Source organism: Rhinoraja longicauda, chromosome 5, assembly GCF_053455715.1.
Source record: "Rhinoraja longicauda isolate Sanriku21f chromosome 5, sRhiLon1.1, whole genome shotgun sequence".
Taxonomy (NCBI): domain Eukaryota; kingdom Metazoa; phylum Chordata; class Chondrichthyes; order Rajiformes; family Arhynchobatidae; genus Rhinoraja; species Rhinoraja longicauda.
In genome coordinates, this window is record NC_135957.1 from 51,113,146 (window position 1) to 51,137,322 (window position 24,177).

General features: G+C 40.7%; 2 protein-coding genes across 19 annotated transcripts in view; one reads left to right on the top strand and one right to left on the bottom strand.

Annotated features, from left to right (window-relative positions):
- akap7 (A kinase (PRKA) anchor protein 7) overlaps window positions 1-1,012 on the bottom strand; it is a 79,728-nt gene extending 78,716 nt beyond the window's left edge. Inside the window, exon 1 of the mRNA XM_078400051.1 lies at window positions 950-1,012. Coding sequence (XP_078256177.1) covers window positions 950-1,012 — 63 coding nt within the window. The remainder of the gene's footprint in view (window positions 1-949) is intronic.
- A 517-nt stretch (window positions 1,013-1,529) lies between these two features.
- Window positions 1,530-24,177, top strand: part of LOC144593640 (protein 4.1-like) — a 112,003-nt gene continuing 89,355 nt past the window's right edge. For 2 of the 18 annotated variants that reach the window (XM_078399520.1, XM_078399521.1), the window contains exon 1: window positions 1,686-2,119. The gene's annotated coding sequence lies outside the window, so the exon portion shown is untranslated. Of the gene's footprint in view, window positions 1,654-1,685; window positions 2,120-2,199; window positions 2,224-24,177 lie in introns of those variants that run through there. The other 16 variants (XM_078399517.1, XM_078399523.1, XM_078399529.1 and 13 more) reach the window with 13 other exon arrangements.

A 24,177-nucleotide genomic window follows, 5' to 3' on the forward strand; every position in this document is an offset into this window, starting at 1 on the left:
CTCGGCGGGACTGACAGCATCTCTGGAGAAAAGGAATAGGTGATGTTTCGGTTTAAGACCCTTCTTCAGACCAGTGCAGTCAGGCAGTGTAATCAGTTGGTGTAGTTAGGCAGTGTAGTTAGTCTGTTTTCATTCTTTGCAGCTGAGAAATGCAGCAGCATTATTACATTTAATTGCCTCCTGTGAAATACTGTTCTGGTTGATACGGTGCATATCTACTTAATAAAAAAGCATAATAAATCACTAAGTTTAGTGTTGTGCTTTCAAATATTTTGAATTATTTTAATTCTCTGAAGTGGCTGGCTTTGAATGGCTAGATGGTCATCGTATTTTGCAGCTTGTCCATTTGAGTTTGATGTTATGCAAGACCACTCTACCATATAGTCTGAAAAGTTAAAGTGACAACTTTGACAGTTGTCTTTGCTTTCAGCTTGTATGTTTATATTTTTCCTGTAAATATCTGACAATGTTGGTGTGGTGAAACCATTGGATGCCTTTATCCTTGTGAATGAGTTGTCCTAATAGTTTGCTTTGTTAATCAGCTGGAGTCAAGTGGGGATGAAGGAATCAAGTGGCTAATAGAAGGTAAATTAGTGACACATTTTCCCTTTCTCAAAGTGAGTGGATATAGCAGGAAGACGGTGGGCTGGGAGGGTAGAACAAAGCAGCATTCTTTTTTATTTCTTGTTCCCTGGTCTTTTCATTTTTTGATTAGTACAAGTAGGAAATTATGGAACAGGATCTGCATCTTTAGAAAGCTGTTTTATTGTAGATTCTCTTGGGAATATGATTTTAACCGTTAATACCGCCAAACCAAACCCCACACGAAGCATTGCTTGAGACTGCCTATTAAAAGAGAATGGGGGGGGGTTTGGAAAATATGAGTGCACAATATATTTATCCTGGAGAATAGGGAAGAAACTGGTCATTAACCTAATCCTTGTATTACCACCTGCTTGTAATTGCACCAGGTGGAAAGAAGAGAAGCTCCAATTTTCCTTCTGGTCCTCATTTCTGTAGAGGCTGGGTTTAATGTCAGATAAATTGTGTAATTCCATTGGCTAATGAAAACAACTTGTTAATTTGATAATTTAAGTCGTACAGTAATAGACAGCCCTAAACGTGTAGCAGGATAACAAGTAATTTTGCCGACCATAACAATTCTGTTCTTCTGCCTTTCCCTAATGTCTGTATGTAATCTTAAATTATACTTCTGGCATTATTATTGATGGTTGTTTGAAAAGGAACAGAATGGTAATGGTCATCAATAATAATAACCTGAATTGATTCTAGTCGTAGAATCATCGATTGCCAGAGTTCTCCAAGATAATTCAGGGTACATTTCAGCCCAACAAACGGGCTGACAAACTCTACATTACCTCTAGACCCCTTGATGTCTTAGCTCAGCTCTATTTAGAGTTAGGAAAACTAATGATTACCGTCTTTTTAGAGTTAGGAAAACTAATGATTACCGTCTTTTAGCAGTGCTGCTCCATGTTGAACACCGTTGGAAGAAACGCTGCAAAAAAGCAAAGGGGACAGAAAATATTCTGGAAAGTGACTTCAATGCCTCTTACTGGGGCCTAGTAACACTGATGCAAAGTTGTCCCAAACCTGAAGAGTCTAGGTGCCAGGAAAGGACTGTGGAAAATAGTGAGTGAATCAACATAAGAGATATACTTTCCTTTCACCAATATCTTTGCTGCAGCTGCATTCATCAATGATGGCATTGGTATAAGTGACTATTGCACTGCCCTTGTGGAGAAAGTCCTGCTTTTGTACTGAGGATATCTTTCAAAAAGGATGGGTGACTTTTGGGGTCAGGTCTGAAATGGGTTCCAACCCGAAACGCCACTTATCAATTTTCTTCAGAGATGTTGCCTGACCCACTGTATTACTGTATACTGAGCATTTTGTGCCTATCTTATGCTCAGATTATTGTTTGGCAGCCCAAATTATGGACCATCAACAACAGCACAAATAGATGCTACAATCCATAACCCTCTGGCTGGAATATCCTTTCTAAAATAAAGCCCTGACTTGAATGGCAGTGAAAAGGGGCATGCTGAGTACAGCTCCAGCATACAGGAAGACCAAGACAACATTAAAAAATAGACTGGTAAGTGGCAAGTAACCTCCACACCATGGACATCCTAGGCAATGATGATCTCCAACAAGGAATTTAAAACCATTGGCACATGATGGTCATTGGAATGATAATTGGTGAGTCTCCAACGTTGATATTCAATAAATACTGAATTCCATATCCTACAACATTGAGTATACCTTCACCAGGAGGCCTGCAGGGTTTTGGGAAGATGGTTCACCACTACCATTATCTTGAGGACAATGAAGGATGGGTAATATGTGCAGGCCTTGCCAGCATTGCCCAGATTCTGGAAATGAATAAAAGAAACATGTTCTCTCCAGAGATGCTGCCTGTCCCAATGAGTTATTCCAGCATTTTGTGTCTACCATGAAGTTGTAATCAATGGGTTTTGGTTTTGGAGGATCCATTTTAATTTTGCTGTGAATTGCCACATTAAGTTATTAGTTACATAAATAAAAGCATCAAAGAAACTGTTGAAAAGCACTAAGAAACTGTCCAGTGGAATATTAAAGTTTGACTGACGCCCATTGAAGGATTGGAATTTGAGCTCCAGATAAATTTTACACACAAGTAGTCAGATTTAGATTTCATTTCCTTCTTATGTAACATTTGCTTGCAAGGTATTTGGCACAAATAAAACTTTCATCATCTCTTCTGTTTTTGTGATCGACAAACAGGCTTTGGTGCTATTTTATGCAGGCTGAATCAATTAGTAAGGCCTTGTCTTCATTCTCATTCCTCCTCGCAGTTGTTATTTCCTGTATGGAAACAACTGTTTTCATATTAGTAGTAATATGTCAAATAAAATTATAGATGAATCTCCAGACACGATATCAATGGACATTGTGGGAAGCTAAAGTAGATGGCTAGGATATATGAATCAATGTTAGATATGGGTGAGGTGCCAGAAGACTGGAAGGTGGCAAATGTTGTGCCTCTATTTAAGAAGGGTTGTGAAGAAAAATGAGGGATTGCAGTCCAGTATATCTAACGCTTATGGCAGGAAGGTGACTGATGAGGATTCTGAGGCATAAGCTGTGCATACATTTGGACAGACTGGTTAATAAGGAATAGTTTACATGGCTTTGTACGTGTGAGATAGTGTCTCACGAATATGAGTGTTTTTGAAGAAGTAACCAAAAAGGTGATTGAGGGCAAGGCTGTAAACATAGTCGATATGGATTACAGCAAGGTCTATGATAAGGTTTTGCATGAAGATTAGATTGCATAGGATTTGGGGAGAGCTAGCTAACGATACAGAGGATAGACACAAAGTGCTGGAGAAACTCAGCGTGTCAGGCAACATCTCTGGAGAAAAAGGATGGGTGACATTTCGAGTTAGGAGCCTTCAGACTGGATACAGAATTGTCTTCATGGTAGGCAGCAAGGGGTGGCGGTGGAAAGTTGTTCTTTTTTTCCGACTGGAGTCCTGTGACTAGTGGTGTGTCTCAGAGATTATACCATTACACTGGAAAGAATGTAGAGAAGATTAACTGGGATGCTGCCAGGAGAGTGTGCAGGAAGGAACTACAGAAGCTGCTTTAAACCGAAGATAGACACTAAAAGCTGGAGGACAGACAGCATCTCTGGAGAAAAGGAATGGGTGACATTTTGGGTCTCGCCCCTGAAGAAGGGTCACGACCCGAAACACCAACTATTCCTTTTCTCCAGAGATGCTGTCTGACCCGCTAAGCTACTCCAACTTTTTGTGTCTGTTGCCGGGAGAGATTTGGCAGGCCAGGATTTTCCTCCAAGGAGCACAGAAAAGATGTAATCTTATTAAGGTGTATAAAATCATGAGGGTGATAGATATTGAATGCACAGCTTTTATTTCCCTAGAGTAGGGAAAATCAAGATGAGAGGGCTTGAATTTGAGGGGAAAAGATTTAACAAAACCTTAAAGTGCAACCTTTTCACAGAGTTATGGATGTATCGAATGAGCTGCTATGTTAAGTAATTGTGGCACATACAATAAAAACATTTGGATGTACATGGATAGGAAAAATTTAGAGGGATATAGCCCAGAGGTGGGCAAACAAGGATGGGGCATCTTGGTTGGCATAGACAAGTTGGGTTAAGGGCCTGTTACCATGCTGCAACACTCTGAGTCTTTCATCTGTGCCGGATACAACTGCTTTTATATGAACAGGTGCTTTACAGTATCAACACCATTGGCTGTGCATTCTGGTTTTATGTTTAGGCAGTTCATATCCATATTTGCAATTTAGAGACCGTATCTGCCTATGGTTGCTATACCCCAGTCGCTCCAAATTAAGTAAATTAGTCATGGTTGGGGTCTGTACAAGAACAATATATCAAAAGTGATTTCAAGATGAGTTTTGAATATGGAAGAAGGTGGATTTGTTGTGGGATGCTGAATGGCATTTGATATTTGAAGGTGTTGGACTTAACGAGCATCTTCATAGAAGGTAGGAAGTTTCTGAAACCTAGGACAGAAAGGTCACTATTGGAAGGGGAGTTAAAATGGTTAACAACTGGGAGAGTTGGCTCGAATGGCCTTCATAACAAGGGGAGTTGAGAATAGGAGCAAAGAGGTCCTTCTGCAGTTGTATAGGGCCCAGGTGAGACCGCACCTGGAGTACTGTGTGCAGTTTTGGTCTCCAAATTTGAGGAAGGATATATTCTTGCTATTGAGGACGTGCAGCGTAGGTTTACTCGGTTAATTCCCAGAATGGTGGGACTGTCATATGTTGAAAGACTGGAGCGGCTAGGCTTGTATACACTAGAATTTAGGATGAGAGGGGATCTTATCGAAACATATAAGATTATTAAGGGGTTGGACATGTTAGAGGCAGGAAACATGTTCCCAATGTTGGGGGAGTCCAGAACCAGGGGCCACAGTTTAAAAATAAGGGGTAGGCCATTTAGAATGGAGATGAGGAAAAACCTTTTCAGTCAGAGAGTTGTAAATCTGTGGAATTCACTGCCTCAGAAGGCAGTGGAGGCCAATTCTCTGAATGCATTCAAGAGAGAGCTAGATAGAGCTCTTAAGGATAGCGGAGTCAGGGGGTATGGGGAGAAGGCAGGAACGGGGTACTGATTGAGAATGATCAGCCATGATCACATTGAGTGGCGGTGCTGGCTCGAAGGGCCGAATGGCCTACTCCTGCACCTATTGTCTATTGATGGACCGAGCACGTGTTCTTAACCTGAAACGTCACCTATCACGTTCTCAGAGATGCTGCCTGACCCGCTGAGCTACTTCAACACTTTTTGTCTTTCTCTGTATTCTTTTGTATAAATATACTTTTAAAACTGCAATGAAATATTTCCACTATATTTTGAACCATTTGGATCATAACACTTTTATTGAAATTTCCCTGTTCCGATGTTTCTTCTTAAAATGGCGACCTTTCTGCCAGTTAAAATTATTTCATGTTGACATTTCACAGTAAATTTCAGAAGCATGTTGGTACCCGTATTGTGATATTAACAGTAATATTTTATTCTTGGTTCTAATTTTGGTGGAAATTTCATAATTCATGAGTTATATGCTGGTTTATTTTGAATGGTGCATGTGCTGAAATATTGCATTTTCTCACCTGTAAGTTAACTGATCACTGCGGATTTTCTTTCCACCACAATAACTCGGGAAAGCATTTGATATTCGTTTTTAAACACTTGGAGATGGGGATTTTTTAAATGGTGATAAATCATTTTTCACAAATGGTTGGAAAATCACTGATTTTATTTTTTTAATCCGTTCTACCTCAGTTAACGATCATTTTACTAAATCAAAATGGAGTGAATCTTTCTGTTGGAGCAAACTTCAATCTTTAATCCTGACAGTAACTTAGTAATTTACCTAGCTTTCTAAATGCTTTGAAAATGCAACATAATCTTCAGCTCTAGATTCCACTCTGCACCACCATGATTTAGTGTAACATCTATTATGTTGAGCTGATTATCATAGCCTTCTGATCCTGTTATTTTGTAAAATATCATGTTATTTTCTCTTTCCTGCTTCCTCCTTCTCTGAATGTTCCATGATCATAACTTTCCATCGGGTTACATACAACATTTGTGCTTGAACTTGTGACTTTGTGCCATTCCACGTCAACATGTCCTCTAGAGATTACTATGGAGTTAAAATAGTTGGACAAAATAGAGGAAGCTCTGCATAACATTTAACTGCTAACCAGTGATGGAATTTGGGGGTACGCAGGGGGACGGTGTTCCCCTAGTTTTCAATTTCCAGCTCCGGTTTAATGAGTCCTGCAGAAAGATTCGAGTCGTTTATCACTTTATTCAACTCAGACGATTTGTTAACTGCCACTGTTAGCACTTGTTAACAGCAAGTAGTTTAAGAAAATAACTGCAGATGCTGGTACAAATCGATTTATTCACAAAATGCTGGAGTAACTCAGCAGGTCAGGCAGCATCTCGGGAGAGAAGGAATGGGTGACGTTTCGGGTCGGGTCAGAAGAAGGGTCTCGACCCGAAACGTCACCCATTCCTTCTCTCCCGAGATGCTGCCTGACCTGCTGAGTTACTCCAGCATTTTGTGAATAAACAGCAAGTAGTTAACAGGCAGTAGTTATACAATGTGTCATCAATACATCGATCCACATTCCTCAGTAAATGTAATTGTGTTTTGACCATGTATTAATGACACCGCGTTCCTTTGAATAAAATTCAAGGAAGAATTTCTTAAACTCACTGTCAGGGCTACCAGACCGCGAGCACGGGCTCAGGTAAAGTCACGTTATTTTATTAATCCACGTTATTTTATTTGCCATTCTGCCTCTGCCGCTGTGCCTCAGTTTCAGTTAAATTAGAATGGATAGGGAGAAAATTAAATAAGTAGTACCAATATTTTTTTCCAGCCTAAATCGTGAGTGGTGAATATTTTATTGTGGGTGTTTTTATTTAGCAAAACAATAGTGCAAGTGGAAATATTTTATTATATATCACTATCAAATTTTATAATATATTACTATCAAATATCTATAAATTTCAGATTTGTGTCCCCCTGTGAAAATAAGCATACTGAGATACTTTGAAAGACAGCGTCTTCAGATCGATGAAGAAATAAATAATAATGAAAACACTCAGCCAGAAAAGAAGGCAGAATTACTTGAAAATGATAATGTAACTGATGCAGCTGTTTCGCCTGATGCTGCATGTGAAGACATTTCAAAAGATATTGAAAAATGTGATTTTCCAGACTGTTGGACACAAGAAATGTACTTAAACAAAAAGAAAGAATATCCCTGGCTAATTGTTAAAACAGAAAACTAGGATGTAGTGTATGCAGCAAGTGTCATCTTGGACTTGAACGAACACAAGGAATTCATTTGTCTCATGAGTGGTGCAGTGTTAATGTAGTAGGAGTGAGTGATGGCAAAGCAAAACAGTTAATGAGTTTAAGAAAAAAGATTTTTAAGCACAAAAATAGTGAAGCTCGTATCAGATGCCAAAAAATCAATGAAACAGCTGGAAAAAAAGCAATCGAAAATGTAGTGTATATGTCACTGAAAAAGGACGAAGCAAAACAGGTTGAGGTTTTAGAACTGTATATAATATTGTACACAAAGATAGGCCCTACACAGATATGTCTTCTGATATTGAACTGCAAAAAAGAAACGGCATCGACTTATGGTACGTTCTACACTGCCTTAAGTCATGTGCAGATGTTTCTCACCACATAGGGAACCAGATGCGAAAGACAGTGGTGGAAAATATAATTTCAAAACAATCTAAAATGTCTATTATGATTGATGAATTTACTACTGTTAATGGGAAAACTGTTCTAGTAGTCTGCTTGAGAGCAGCAGTTGGTGAATCTTCCCAACCTATATCATTCTATTTTGACTTGGAACATATGAAACTTGGTGCAAATGCAAAATCTATATATGATGGGCTTCTAAGTTGCTTACAAAGAGGTGGTTTTTCAATACAGTACCTAAAAGAAAATGTAATATCACTTGTAACTGATGGTGCATCAGTAATGTTAGGACGAAATGCAGGGGTTGCAAAACTATTTCTTGATGATTTCCCTAATGCAACTGTTTGGCACTGTGCCAGTCACAGGCTTGAAATGAAGTTGCAGGTTTGAATCATTTTCAGATATTTTGTGATAAATTGTATTCCTTGTATCATAGGTCTCCTAAGAATCAGGATGAGTTAACTGCATATGCTGAGGCTCTTCCCTGTCAACTGTTGAAAATTGGTCATGTTTTCAGTGTGAGATGGGTTGCTTCTTCTTACCGAACTGCAAAGGCAATGTGGCAGCCTTCTATTTGGGAGCATTTTGGAAAAGCACGCTGCGATGCTTCAAGATCTAGTGCAGAGAGAGCAAAGTATGATGGGCTGAAAAAAGTATTGGAGTCATCAGCTTTCGTAAATAATTTGGGCTTGTTGATGGACAGTTTGCTATAGCTGTCTGAACTGTCACTTGAATTGCAGAACCAAAATTGTACACTTAGTAAAGCACATGAGGAAATTAAACGAACTATCAAGGTTCATGAATGTCAAATAGAGAAGCCAAGAAAATTTTATACTCAAGTGGACAAAGCAACAAGCCAGATGATATTTAATGGAATAAATTTGAGAGCTGGTTAAGTACCTACTATACATAGACAACCGTTTTTGAGGAGTTTGGTCAATAATATGAAATCCAGGCTGCTTGAATCTACAACAGTTTCCAATGATAAATGTAAAAAGTTAATTAACAAGTTGAAATATTTAGATATTAACAATATTCCAGAGGATTCACTTTTAACCTTTGGGGATAATGATGTAGAAGAAATGGCAGAACAATTTGGCTTAAATGGTTGGCTTTGTGTCAGAGCCTTCAGAGAATTCAAGGAATCTAAAAGGGAAGATAGTTTCTGCAGATTTTCAGCAGCTGGTAACGGCTGTAAATACAATTCCAGTATCATCAGTAGAATGTGAAAGAAGCTTCAGTGGCATGAATTTCTGCATGTCACCACAACGTGCAAGACTTCAAACTGATCATCTCTCAACTCTAAGGTATTTATTCACAAAATGCTGGAGTAACTCAGCAGGTCAGGCAGCATCTCAGGAGAGAAGGAATGGGTGACGTTTCGGGTCGAGACCCTTCTTCAGACTGATGTCAGGGGGGCGGGACAAAGGAAGGATATAGGTGAAGACAGTGGGAGATCTGGGGAGGGGAAGAGGGGGGACAGAGGAACTATCTAAAGTTGGAGAAGTCAATGTTCATACTGCTGGGCTGCAAGCTGCCCAGGTGAAATATGAGGTGCTGTTCCTCCAATTTCCGGTGGGTCTCGCTATGGCACTGGAGGAGGCCCATGACAGAAAGGTCAAACTGGGAGGGGGTGTTGAAGTGCTCAGCCACCGGGAGATCTGGTTGGTTAAGGCGGACTGAGCGAAGGTGTTGAGCGAAGCGATCGCCGAGCCTGTGTTGGTTTCGCCGATGTAAAGAAGTTGACATCCAGAGCAGCGGATGCAATAGATGAGGTTGGAGGAGGTGCAGGTGAACCTCTGCCTCACCTGAAAAGACTGTTTGGGTCCTTGGATGGAGTTGAGGGGGGAGGTAAAGGGACAGGTGTTGCATCTCCTGCGGTTGCAGGGGAAAGTGCCCGGGGATGGGGTGGTTTGGGTAGGAAGGGACGAGTGGACCAGGGAGTTACGGAGGGAACGGTCTCTGCGGAACTCAACTCTTGAACGGTCTTAACTCCTCTATTTATTAAGTTGGTGGCCTCCTCTGTCAAAATTCAACCCCGAAGAATATGCGAGGACATGGCTTCTTAGTGGCAGAAGGCGTGCTGAAGAAACGGTATGCAGAAAGAAAGAGGAGGTGACAGAAAAAAATGGAGATTATATACCATTATGGAACATTTTGCAATGTAAACAGAGAGAGAGATGCCAGAATGTAGCTATGACATATAATACACAATAAACTATATTATAAATACACAATAAACAAGTTATGCATTCTTGTACTCTTACATAGGTATGACCGCACATAACAAAATCCCCCCCCCCCTTCCCAACCTCAGCCTCACGGACCTTAGAGTACCCCTGGTTCCTAAAACCCATTTCCATCACTGCTGCTAACCCATTTGGAAAAGCTTATTCCAAAACTTTCGTACAGGTGGAGTTCTCAATGCTAACTTATTCAATGAAACATTAGATTTTTACCACTAGGCTGAAAACTAACAAACTATTTATTCTTTGATAATATTGTTAACTGGATATTTGGTACCTAAAAATTGTACCAGTTATTTTGATTGTCTTGTATTTGGTAATAATACAATGCTGGTAGTTTTGAACAGCAACGTGCTTGCTACTTTTGAATCTACACCTGAGGGAAGTGCTGTAGCTCCTGACTGATGGCATGAAGAAACTAGAACTGCATCCAGACAACCTCTGGATTATTTAGGAGGAGCATTACAGTTAGGAGTTATAGTGGGGTAGTCACGAACAAGGTGCAGGAAGAAAGTAGATGGGTGACCACCAGGAAAGATAAAAACAGTAGGCAGACAGTATAGAAATCCACTGTGGCTGATTTTTGACTTCACATAGATTGGTTCTTCCATAATGTAAAAGGTTTGAATGGGATGGAATTTGTTACATTTGTCCCAGAAATTAATATACGGAGGATACTACAAGAGAGGCTGCAATACTGAATGGCCTCTCAGGAAACAAGGTAGTGAAAGTCACTGAAATGCCAGTGAACTTTGTGACCAGTAACCGTGCGTATTTTAATTTTGAAGTAGTTGTGGAGAAGGATAGGACTGGCCAATTGATTAAGATTCTAAATTGGGGCTGGTATTGGAGGCATTGGGTGGGAAATTGCAGAGGTCGATTGAGAATCTGTTTGTTGGTAAGGGTGTGGTTTGTAAGTGGGAGGTTTTCAACAGTGAGTTACCAAGAATACAGGGCAGTATATTCTTGTTAGGGTGAAGGGCAAGACTGCCACATTGGGGGAACCTTGGTGGATGAGAGATGTTGAGGCTTTGTCTTAAAAAGATGGAGGCATGCATCAGATTTAGGCAGTTGGGATTAAGAGACCCCCATTGTTGAGTATAAGTGTAAGAGTACACTTAAGGCAACCAGGAGGGCAAAAACAAGACATGCACTGGAGCTGGTAGGCAAGGTCGAAATCAAATGATGCTACAGAAATATATTAAGTTAAAGGGTGGTTTGAGAAAGAGTAGGTCCTTTAAAGATTGGCCTGGCCATCTTTGTGTGGAACCACAAGAGATGGGGTGACATTAAATGAATGCTTAGCTGTTTTTACTGTGAAGATCATGGCAAAGGAGTTGTCATGTCTTGCATTGTGCACAAAATACCAAAGAAGATTTATTCACTGTTTTGAAGTATATTGAGGTGAATAAATCCCCAGGGCCTGGCCAAGTACATCCCTGATCTTGGTGGAAGCTAGAGAGGATATTGTGGAGGCTCTTGTAGACTAGTTTGCATCATCTTTGGTCGCAAGGGTGGCTAATGATGGGTGGCTAATGATGGGTGGCTAATGATGTACTATTATTGAGAAGGCTGGCTTGGACAAGCCAGGGAACCACAGACTGGTGGGCCTGACATCAGTGATTGGACAGTTGTTGGTGAGTTGTAGGATAGGGTGTACTAGCATTTATATAGGCACTGACTGCTCAGGGATAGCCAGCTTGTCTTTGCGCATAGGAAATTGTGTCTCACAAATCTGAGAGTTTTTTTAAGAAGTTGCAAAGAAGATTGATGAGAGCAGGGCAGTGGACAGTGTCTATAAGGAGATACAAGGAACTGTAGAAGGTGATTTACCAAAAAATATGGACTTCAGCGAGGACTTTGAGGTTCAGCATTAACGGCTGGTCTCAAAGATTGGGTTGCATGGAATACAAGGTGAGTTTGTCACTGGATTCCAAATTGGCGCAGATGAAAAAGTCAAAGACATCCGTCACTCCGATTGGAGGCCAGTGACAAGTGGTGTGCCGCAGGGGTCGGTGCTGGGTCTGTTGCTGTTTATTGTATAATTAACAACTTGGATGATAATGTAGTTAACATTGTCAGTCAATTTTCAGATGACTCCAAAATAGGTGGCATAGTCAATAATGAGGAATGAGATGCCAGAAGAAACAGCAGAACCGGACACAAGTATGACTTTTTTAAAAGACATTTAGACAGATAAATGGATAGGAAGGGGTTAGATGGCTACAAGCTAAATGCAGTCAAATGGGACAAGCCTAAAATGCCATCTTGGTCTGCATGGACAAGGTGGACCGAAGGGCCTATTTCTGTGCTGTACAGCTCTAAAACACATAGCAGAAAAGAATTCATGAGGGTGTCGGGTATGGTTTCTGGCCATTTTTAGCAGTTAAAATCCGAGTTGTTGAAATACACTGGTTCACGGGGCAGGCCCACTTCATGCTCTCAAGGCATCTGTGGATTCGCAATAAATATGGTCTTGCCAGGACACCCACGCAGTAAGAATGAATGAAAGTTATGCTGGCAAGATTTTGATGTCAAATAGAAGAAATAAGTACTTGTCAAATCTGCTCCATATGATCTCTGTAACCTTTTGAAAATATTCAATGCAGGCCAGTTGTTCAAGAAGTAAAGTGCATTATGTGTGGTATTTCTGTTATTGATTTATGTAGTTGGTCTTTACATTACAGATGAAATGCTATTTAATCTGTAGGTGTAATGCAATTCCTTATTACTCCCATTCATTAATGAATGTTGGCTTCGTGCAAGATCGTATTCTTTCTTTTCTTCTGCTGAACTTCAACTAGATGGGAGGAATTCATTTTGTTTTCAATATGCGGTCCTTTTAAAATTGAACTCATGCAGTCCGCTTCAACAAGCTATTAAGTTTTTAAATATTAATAACAGTTTAGAAAGCGTTTTGCAGCTCTGGCTATTTTTTTCTGCTGTTGGACATGGTTGTGCTTCATTTTTTGCAGTGGGTGAGCGGGGGGAGGAGGGGGAGATAAGGGGGGATTGAGTGGGGGAGGAGGGGGAGATAAGGGGGGATTGAGTGGGGGAAGAGGGGAAGGGGGGAGAGTGCTAGACCAATGCGGGAGAGGTTTGGGGAGTTGAGGGTGAATGGAGTGGGTGGGGGAGGGGGGATAAGGGGGGTTGAAGAGGGATCGAGTGGGTGAGGAGGGGGGGTTGAGGGTGAATGGAGTGGGGGGGAGGGGTTGAGGGGGGAGGAGAAGATGCTGGACCAATGCAGGAGAGGTTTGGGCCCAATGGGTCCACTTGGTCCAGTGCAATCTAAAATATGCAGTGACGGGACTTAGCGCAGGAACAGGAAGCGTGGCAGAGTGCATGCCCTGAACAGCATTAGTGTTGCGGATGTGGAAATGATCGAGAGATTCAAGTTCCTTGGCATCAATATCACCAATGATTTGCCATGGAACCACCACATCGATGCGATCACCATCGAATGCCCAGCAATACCTTGCTTCATGAGGAGACTATAAGAGTCACTGAAGACATGCTTAATTTCCTCAATCTTCCACAGATGCACCATAGAAAGCATACTGTTGGGTCTCTTCACAACTTAGTCTGCGAACTGCTCTGCCAAAGACCGCAAGAAATTGCAGATGAGTTGTACATTATTCCAGTCCATCACATACACCAGGCTTTCCACCATTGAATCCATCTAAACTTCATGCTGCCTCAGAAAAGCAGCCAAAATAATCAAAAGACGTCCCACCCTGGTTATTCTTTCTTCTCCCTGCCACTGTTCAGGAGTTCAGGAGCATGAAAGCACATACCACCAGACTGGGGGAACGGCTTCTTTCCCTCTGTTATCAGGCTTCTTAATGGTCCTTCCATAAACTTCGATTCACCTCTATCCCATTGAGGACATTGGACTTTGCCGAAGGAACTGATGCACTACAATGCTGAGAATTATATTCGGCACTCTATCTTTCCCTGTGCCCTATCTATTGTATTCTAGTTTGTTGATTGTATTTATGTTTCGTATATCTGATCTGTTAGGATAGTTTGCTAAACGAAGCTTTTCACTCTACCTTGGTACGTCTGACAAGAATAAACCTAATTGAGACTTCAAAATCATTTTGACATTAGGTTTTCCTGGTAGGTTGATCACTGAGTGTGATAGTTGAAACTCAGCACTAGGGAGAAATTGGGGTAAGCAGTAAATTGAGCAAGAAGATTTTTGGTTCAGAGTAAATTGATCTGACTAAACATACATATTTATTGTAATAGACAATCTGAAAGGCACATTTCCTCCCATTCAATGCATTTGGGAAAGTAACTAATAATGCCTGTTTTAATTGCTCAGTTTTGTAAAACATTTAAATTTGGCAGAATAAATTGTTCGACATGTGTTTTTCTCTCTTGCTCCTTGGAGCTTTACAAAAGTGTTTGTTTAGTGGCTTGGCACATTTTTTGCTCCTTGATCATTTGGTTACAAAACTAAAGTTACAGAAAATGTTTTGTTTAGAAATGCAACTTGGAAACAGACCCCTCAGTCCACAGAGTCCATGCTGACCATCAACCATCCATTGGTTCTATGTTATCCCACTTTTGCATCCATTCCCTAAGCACCAGGGCTATTTTTTGTTTTGAGGCCAATTATCCTAGAAACCCACATGTGGGTGGAAACCAGAGCACCTGGAGAAACTCGCGCGGTCACATGGAGAACCAGCATCCAAGGTTAGGATGGAACCCAGGTCTCTTGTGCTGTGAGGCAGCACCTCCACCAGCTGTGCGAAGGTGCTGCCCTGATTGAAATATAAACTTTGACCATTTTCTTACATTACTCTCTGATCTTGTAAGTAATCTGGCATGAAGCAGTGCATGGATCATTTGTTGCAAAAGTATGTACTTATTGATGGATCAGTGTAATTACTCTGAAAGTTAGACCCAAAATGGTGGAGTAACTCAGCAGGACAGGCAGCATCTCTGGAGAGAAGGAATGGGTGATATTTCAGGTCGAGACCCCTCTTCAGACCCATCTGTCAATCACCCCCATCATGTGCATCCACCTATCATTTGCCTGGCTTTGCCCCAACTGTCTATAGATTCAGGATCAGTTCCTGTGGATTGGAGGGTAGCTAATGTTATCCCACTTTTTAAGAAAAGAGGGAGAGAGAAAACTGGAAATTATAGACCAGTTAGTCTGACATCAGTGGTGGGGAAGATGCTGGAGTCAATTATAAAAGACGAAATTGCGGGGCATTTGGATAGCAGTAACAGGATCGTTCCGAGTCAGCATGGATTTACGAAGGGGAAATCATGCTTGACTAATCTTCTGGAATTTTTTTGAGGATATATCTAGAAAAATTGACAGGGGAGAGCTGGTGGATGTGGTGTACGTCGACTTTCAGAAAGCCTTTGTCAAGGTCCCACATAGGAGATTAGTGGGCAAAATTAGAGCACATGGTATTGGGGGTAGGGTACTGACATGGATAGAAAATTGGTTGACAGACAGAAAGCAAAGAGTGGGGATAAATGGGTCCCTTTCAGAATGGCAGGCAGTGACTAGTGGGGTACCGCAAGGCTCGGTGCTGGTACCGCAGCTATTTACAATATACATTAATGACTTGGATGAAGGGATTAAAAGTACCATTGGCAAATTTGCAGATGATACAAAGCTGGGTGGTAGTGTGAACTGTGAGGAAGATGCTATGAGGTTGCAGGGTAACTTGGACAGGTTGTGTGAGTGGGCGGATGCATGGCAGATGCAGTTTAATGTGGATAAGTGTGAGGTTATCCACTTTGGTGGTAAGAATAGGAAGGCAGATTATTATCTGAATGGTGCCAAGTTAGGAAAAGGGGACGTACAACGAGATCTGGGTGTCCTAGTCCATCAGTCACTGAAAGGAAGCATGCAGGTACAGCAGGCAGTGAAGAAAGCCAATGGAATGTTGGCCTTCATAACGAGAGGAGTTGAGTATAGGAGAAAAGAGGTCCTTCTGCATTTGTACATGGCCCTAGTGAGACTGCACCTGGAGTACTGTGTGCAGTTTTGGTCTCCAAATTTGAGGAAGGATATTCTTGCTATTGAGGGGATGCAGCATAGGTTTACTAGGTTAATTTCCGGAATGGCGGGACTGTCGTATGTTGAAAGACTGGAGCGACTAGGCTTGTATAGACTGGAATTTAGAAGGATGAGAGGGGATCTTATCGAAACATATAAGATTATTAAGGGGTTGGACACGTTAGAGGCAGGAAACATGTTCCCAATGTTGGGGGAGTCCAGAACCAGGGGCCACAGTTTAAGAATAAGGGGTAGGCCATTTAGAACGGGGATGAGGAAAAACCTTTTCAGTCAGAGTTGTGAATCTGTGGAATTCTCTGCCTCGGAAGGCAGTGGAGGCCAATTCTCTGAATGCATTCAAGAGAAAGCTAGATAGAGCTCTTAGGATAGCGGAGTCAGGGGGTACGGGGAGAAGGCAGGAACGGGGTACTGATTGAGAATGATCAGCCATGATCACGTTGAATGGCGGTGCTGGCTGGAAGGGCCAAATGGCCTCCTCCTGCACCTATTGTCTATAACCCTACCTCTCTTTTCGAGCTTTCTCCTCCTTGTTTCTTCAGTCTGAGGAAGGGTTTAGTTTATTATCGTCACGTGTACTACGGTACAGTGAAAAGCTTGTGTTCGAGTCAGTTAAAAACTATATTGATAACAATCAAGCCGTCCAGTGTACAGATAAAGGGTACAACATTTATTGCAGGATAAAGTCCAATTAAAGTTAGTTCAAAAGTCTCCACTGAGGTAGATGGGAGGTTCGGACTGCACTCCAGCTGATGAGGGGACCATTCAGTTGCCTGATTACAGCTGGGAATAAACTGTCCCTGAATCTGGAGCTATGCTTTTTCAAATGTCTATACCTCATGTCTGATGGGAGAGGGGTGAAGGGGGGGTGATCGTAGTTAGACTGGTTCTTTATTATGCTGGTGGCCTTGCTGAGGCAGCGTGGTGTAGATGGAGTTAATGGATGGAAGGTTGGTTGGCATAATGTTTTGCATTACGTCCACACTCTCTAGTGTGGTCTTGGATAAAAGGGTTCCCGAACCATGCCACGATGCATCCCGATAAAATGGTTTCTACGGCACATCTGCAGAAGTTGGTGAGGGGTGTTGGGAACATGCTGAACTTCCTAATCCTGGTCTGGACTATATCCACAACTCTCTGCAATTTCTTGCGGTCTTGGGTGGTGCTGTTCCCAATCATGCAGATAAAATGCTTTCTATGGCACATCTGTAGAAGTGGGTGAGAGTTGTTGGGGACATGTTGAATTTCCTAAGCTTTCTAAGGAAGTAGAGGTGTTGATATGTTTTCTTGGCCATATGGCTGATCCAGGACAAGTAGCTGATGATATTTACTCCTAAGAACATGAAGCTTTCTACCATCTTTACTTCAGTGCCAGCAATGTATGTGCACTGCTTTGCTTACTGAAGTCGATCACAGTCTCTGTTTGTTTTGCTGACATTCAGGGAAAGGTTGTTGTCTTGGCACCAGGTTTCATGGTTCTCAATCTCCTTCCAGTACTCCTTTTGGGGACTGACCTGAAATGTCGTCTGTCCATTTTCCTCCTCAAATGCTGCCTGTGCTGAGTTCCTCCTGTACTTATTATTTTTGTTCATGGTTCCAGCATCTGCAGTCTCTTGAGTCGTTACTTGTTAGCAATACCCTGGAAAATCTATTAGTACTTGTCTTGGAAAGTGGTTGCAGAGAAAAGCAGTCTGGAGCACCAATTTATCTGAAACTTATTTTTGGTCTTGTGATTTTATAATTTACTGGAATAAACCTTGTTTAAAAAAACCCTCGAACTAACGAGTTATCATCCAGTGAAAGCATTACTCAAAGCATTTTGTTTGTGAGCTAACTCGTACCATTACCCTTCTGGCTGGTATCCCCGATGGCTCTACGAACTGATGCAACTATCTGTGATTAGGTTTTGGAAAACACATTAAAATGCTTCAGTAAACAAAATATTTTTCATCTGAGTTAATAGATGACGACATTATTATTGTATAAAGTAAGATGTGTGATCGTTCGTTACCAGAAGAGAGAAGTTGTTTGTTAAAACTGATTTTGGGTTCCAACAGCTTTGAGGTAAAAAACACAATATATGTTTTTATCAGGACTGCCCCGGCACCAATCTCATTGCAGCCTTGATTCAAATATGGTTGAAATAACTGAATTTCAAAGTTGAGATGAGATTGAGTTCTTGACAACAGATTTTGACTCTGGTATTAGAGATAAAGGGAAAACAGAAGCTTATAAGAACAACATCACAAATAGAAGAGTTGGGATTTTCTTTGGGAGGGGGGATTAGGAGGGTGGGAGTTGACCTTTATTTTTTCCAACCCCTCCTGCAATATTTTTAGATGATATTAATGGACATATAAAGTAAAATTGCTATCGTGGATTGTGTGAGGTATGTGGCTGATCTTTCCTGAGTAAAGGAGTAAAGCCTTCAGGATATGTTTGAGATTGAACTGCCATGGTAAAGTTGCTTTTTTTCATTGAAACTTTGCACTCAATTGACTGCAAATACGCCATGGCATAATTTAAAGAAAAATGGTGTTATCCCTGTCATCTAATAAATATTCCTCGATCCATAAAATCAAAAGGATAATAATTTATTTCAAAGTTCTGAAAACATATTTGCAAATTAGTCTCAAAATATTCCAGCTGTTACTATATTTGACAAGTAAATCATTGGCAGAAGTACATTTGGGAAATTTGGCACATGAAAGCCATAGCCATAGATTGGTTAGTTCTTACAAGAAAAATAAAGATTGTTGCCATGTATCACTGGCTGGTTCTGCGACAAGCAACAGTGCTAGTAGTTGCAATATAATCATTATACTATTCTTGAAATTGTTATTGGATTTTAAAAACACATTGCATAAATAAAACAACGTGTTCAACTTAACACATTGCTTGAATTAAAAATCTCATATGTAAAATCCACAACTTTAAGAACAAAGCTTAATTTATGTGGACTTGAATTATGTTGTTAAAAACAGAAAATGTTGGAAATCCTCAGCAGGTCAGAAGAAATCTGGAAAGGCAAATGGTTAATGTACCAGATTAAAGAGCTCTTGCTTCATCAGCAGTTTCTCTTTCCACAGAGGCTGCTTGACTTGCAAAGAATTTTTTGCATTTTTGTGTTTTTATTTTCTGGAAACAGCATTTTAATTTATGAATGCTGTTGAATTCTGTATCTTTTGGTACTGGGAAATGCTGGACAAATATTTAAAGCATAAATTTGGAGCTGAACTGGAAGGTAAGCAAGTTGAAAACTAACAAGTGAGTAAAGATCTTTTTTATTTGCATTGCTTCAGTGTGTAAAAATCCAACTGTTGCGTAACGGGACAGATGTTTGGTGGGGAGAAATATTGGGGGATTTGAAGCAAACAATTACTCATAAACCAGGCAGAAATAAATTTTGTACAATGACAGTGGCAGTAGAAACAAAATTTGTGAAATTATCTTTCGAGCAGCTGATATCAACCCCTCAATACTTTTTGCTAATCAACGTTCACAAGCTAAATTTGTCCGTTTTGTGTAAATTATGTGTTTTAGACTTTTGTAAGAAGCTTGCAAATAACTTTCTGTCTGGAGATTGTTGCATTCAAAAAGAAAAAAACATTTTTGGGGAATGCATTTTTTTATTATGCCAGTGCTGTTTTTAATTGCAGGAGATGAGAAATTGTGGTTAGATTTTGTTCTTCTGTCTGTCCGTTAATCAAGTAAAATGTGCATCAACTGACCAGGTATTGGACCACTTGGGCCAATTATTGGTCATGACAAGCTGAATAGCACCATTCCATTAGAGGTGTGAATTTAAAAATGTACATTTCATGTTTACGGCATTACACTAAGGTGCTGAACTAGTTCAGAAGTTGATTTTATCACTGACTTCCTATCATGTGATCATTCTTCAAATAAATTGCTTTGACGCCACATTTTGTTCATGGGTTCAAAATAAAGCCACAGAGATGAAATAGTTTAGTTTATTATTATTATCACGAGTTACAGTGACACGCTTTTTGTTGCATGATGTCCCGTCAAATAATAGACTACATATAATTACAATCCGGCTGTCCAGTGTGTGCATAGAGAATAAATGGTATCCTTCAAAGAAACTCAATCAAGATCTCCCAAGCACAAAACTATGCCTACCATCCCAACCTCCAACTTTCCAAAGTATGGACATCTTATTCTTTGGAATCCTCTGTTTTTTTGCTTTGCTGCCCTTTTTTAGAGGCACAACGTTAGCTCCCCTCCAGTCTTTCAGCACCTCATCTGGGTCTCGTAGTGATTTGTATATCTCAGCCAATAGTCCTGAAATTTTCTTTCCTCTTTCCCACAGTGTACTTAGGTATATCTGATCAGGCTTGTGAAATTATGTACTTTGATACATTTTTAGGACATCCAGTACCTCAACTGTAAGGTAGACTACCTTAGACTTGTCTTTGTGTGGTACATAGATAGATACATAGACAGTAGGTGCAGGAGTAGGCAGCACTGCCATTCAATGTGATTGTGGCTGATCATCCACAATCAGTACCCCTTTCCTGCCTTCTCCCCATACCCCTTGACTCCACTAGCCCAAAGAGCTCTATCTAAGTTTTTTGAATGCATCCAGTGCATTCACCTGTTTCTGTCTTCAAGGGACCCACATTTGTCTTAACTTTTTTTTTTCTCTTCACATACCTAAAGAAGCTTTTACTATCCTCCTTTATATTCTTGGTTAGCTTACCATCGTACTTCATCTTTTCTCCCCATATTGGTGATCATTTTCCAATGTTCTATAGATTCAGGATCAGTTCCTGTGGATTGGAGGGTAGCTAATGTTATCCCACTTTTTAAGAAAGGAGGGAGAGAGAAAACTGGAAATTATAGACCAGTTAGTGTGACATCAGTGGTGGGTAAGATGCTGGAGTCAATTATAAAAGACAAAATTGCAGAGCATTTGGATAGCAGTAACAGGATCATTCCGAGTCAGCATGGATTTACGAAGGGGAAATCATGCTTGACTAATCTTCTGGAATTTTTTGAGGATGTAAATAGGAAAATCGACATGTGGTGTACCTCGAATTTCAGAAAGCCTTTGACAAGGTCCCACATAGGAGATTAGTTGGCAAAATTAGAGCACATGGTATTGGGGGTAGGGTACTGACATGGATAGAAAATTGGTTGACAGACAGAAAGCAAAGAGTGGGGATAAATGGGTCCCTTTCAGAATGGCAGGCAGTAACTAGTGGGGTACCCACAAGGCTCGGTGCTGGGACCGCAGCTATTTACAATATTCATTTATGACTTGGATGAAGGGATTAAAAGTACCATTAGCAAATTTGCAGATGATACAAAGCTGGGTGGTAGTGAGAACTGTGAGGAAGATGCTATGAGGTTGCAGGGTGACTTGGACAGGTTGTGTGAGTGGGCGGATGCATGGCAGATGCAGTTTGCATCTGCCATGGATAAGTGTGAGGTTATCCACTTTGGTGGTAAGAATAGGAAGGCAGATTATTATCTGAATGGTGTCAAGTTAGGAAAAGGGGATGTACAACGAGATCTGGGTATCTTAGTGCATCAGTCACTGAAAGGAAGCATGCAGGTACAGCAGGCAGTGAAGAAAGCCAATGGAATGTTGGCCTTCATAACAAGAGGAGTTGAGTATAGGAGCAAATAGGTCCTTCTGCAGTTGTATAGGGCCCTAGTGAGACCGCACCTGGAGTACTGTGCAGTTTTGGTCTCCAAATTTGAGGAAGGATATTCTTGCTATTGAGGGCGTGCAACGTAGGTTTACTAGGTTAATTCCCGGAAAGGCAGGACTGTCGTATGTTGAAAGACTGGAGCGGTTAGGCTTGTATACACTGGAATTTAGAAGGATGAGAGGGGATCTTATCGAAACATATAAGATTATTAAGGGGTTGGACACGTTAGAGGCAGGAAACATGTTCCCAATGTTGGGGGAGTCCAGAACCAGTGGCCACAGTTTAAGAATAAGGGGTAGGCCATTTAGAACGGAGACGAGGAAAAACTTTTTCAGTAAAAGAGTTGTGAATTTGTGGAATTCTCTGCCTCAGAAGGCAGTGGAGGCCAATTCTCTGAATGTATTCAAGAGAGAGCTAGATAGAGCTCTTAAGGATAGCAGAGTCAGGGGGTATGGGGAGAACGCAGGAACGGGGTGCTGATTGAGAATGATCAGCCATGATCACATTGAATGGCGGTGCTGGCTCAAAGAGTCGAATGGCCTACTCCTGCATCTATTGCCTATTGCCTTTTTAGTTACCTTCTGTTGATCTTTAAAAGTTTCCCAATCCTCTGGCTTCTTGCTCATCTTTGCTATGTGATATGTCTTCTCTTTTATTTTTACACTGTCCTTGACTTCCTTTGTCAGCCACGGTCACCTCTTACTCCCCTTAGAATCTTTCCAAGTGGAGTAAAAGGCGAATGTGTAAAATTGGTCCACCAGCCCCGTCTTTATCCATAACTATTTTAAAAGCTAATATAACACTGGCTGCTGGTCCCAAAAGGCTCGCCCACTGGCACCTGCCTCAGCTGCCTGCCACTTCCTAAGAATGGGTCAAGCTTTGCCCTCTCCCTTGCAGGGCGCTTCACAAATTGCTGCAGGAAGTCTCCCTGACAAAATCTCTCCTCAAATGGGAAAAAAAAACTGGCATGCCAAGGACCAATCTGCATGTTCTCTGTTGCATGTGTTGCATATAATACACCTGCACAATGTATTTCTGTATAATATCAGTGAGACATCTTTGCTCATATTCTTATCCTCTCCCAAATAAGGGCAATGTATCACTTGCCAGTTTAATTGTTTGCTGCTCTTGCTAATTAACTTTAAATGATTTCTGAACATCACACATATACTATCTTGACAGGTTAAGGGAATGGGTAAAAGCACAGTGGATGTCTTGTGTGTCTCCATTTTTCCTGCACTGCTTTAAAGAGTATAGAGTTTCTTGGGGTTTAAGTGAAGTTTGTTTGTGACCCACTTTACATGAAATTTGACTCTTTATATTGAGTAATGTTATGTGATGATCTACTCTGAATTGAATTAGAATTATTCGAGTACAGAGCCCTTGTCATTAATACTTGGCCAAAACCTAGTGCTGGAATTTATTTTTGATGGGTCAAGGCAAAGTACAGAAAATTGTTGCTGGAACAGGAACATTTTAATTGAGGAAAGATCGGAGCTAACGATGATTGTAGTGGGTTCACTGTTGGCTTCACTGTTCATGGGCTTCAACTGAAGGAAACAATAGCTCATCATTATGAAACCAGCGGACTTTAAGTATTAGATTTTTATGTGTAATTTAAATTCATTGAATTTAATTCAATGTTCATTTCCACCCCCCTATTATGTGCACTTATTTTTACAGAAGGGAGGAAATCTTTCCGAACATAGATTAAACAAATGTAGAGGCCTGTGGGAGAATGTATCATGTCAATACTATCTACAAAGAAAAAGGTTTCCCCACGTCGAAGCAGAGGAAGAGTGAGGGGAGATTTTGATTGAGTGCTAGTCCAAGATAAGAAGAGTAGGAAAAAACCTACTTGCAGTTCCAGAGAAGTCAAAAACCATTAGGCACAGATTATGGCATCTTGTAAGTGAAGGTAAAATTCTCATAGTAAATGATGCTGGTCAGAAAACATTGCATCTAAAAAGTACTTGCAAAATCAAATGTTTATTTGGTTTCTACAATTGCCTTAGTATCCTGCTCACTAGAGATTTCTGAACTCTCAGCAAAACTCAATTTGCCTTCTCCTTGATTACGACCTGTAAGCACTTATGGCAGTGAGATCTACAAGTCCTTACTGAAATCAGAATTAGGTGGTTAATGTCCTACCTTTCCTGGATAACAGTTCTCATACAAAACTCTGCCATACCTGTTCAATCCTTTGCCTGATCATTGATTACTACTATTGAACCCATTCTTGCTGATTTACATTTGCATTGGCTCAATGGCTAAAACATAAACATGAGTTTGTTTTATTAAGTCTTACCCTTCCTAATTAATGCAATCATCTCTATCTTTGCAATTTAAAGGCCTCTTGTGATTCGCTCATCTGTGCCCAAAGCCACAGATCGCAAATTAATTAT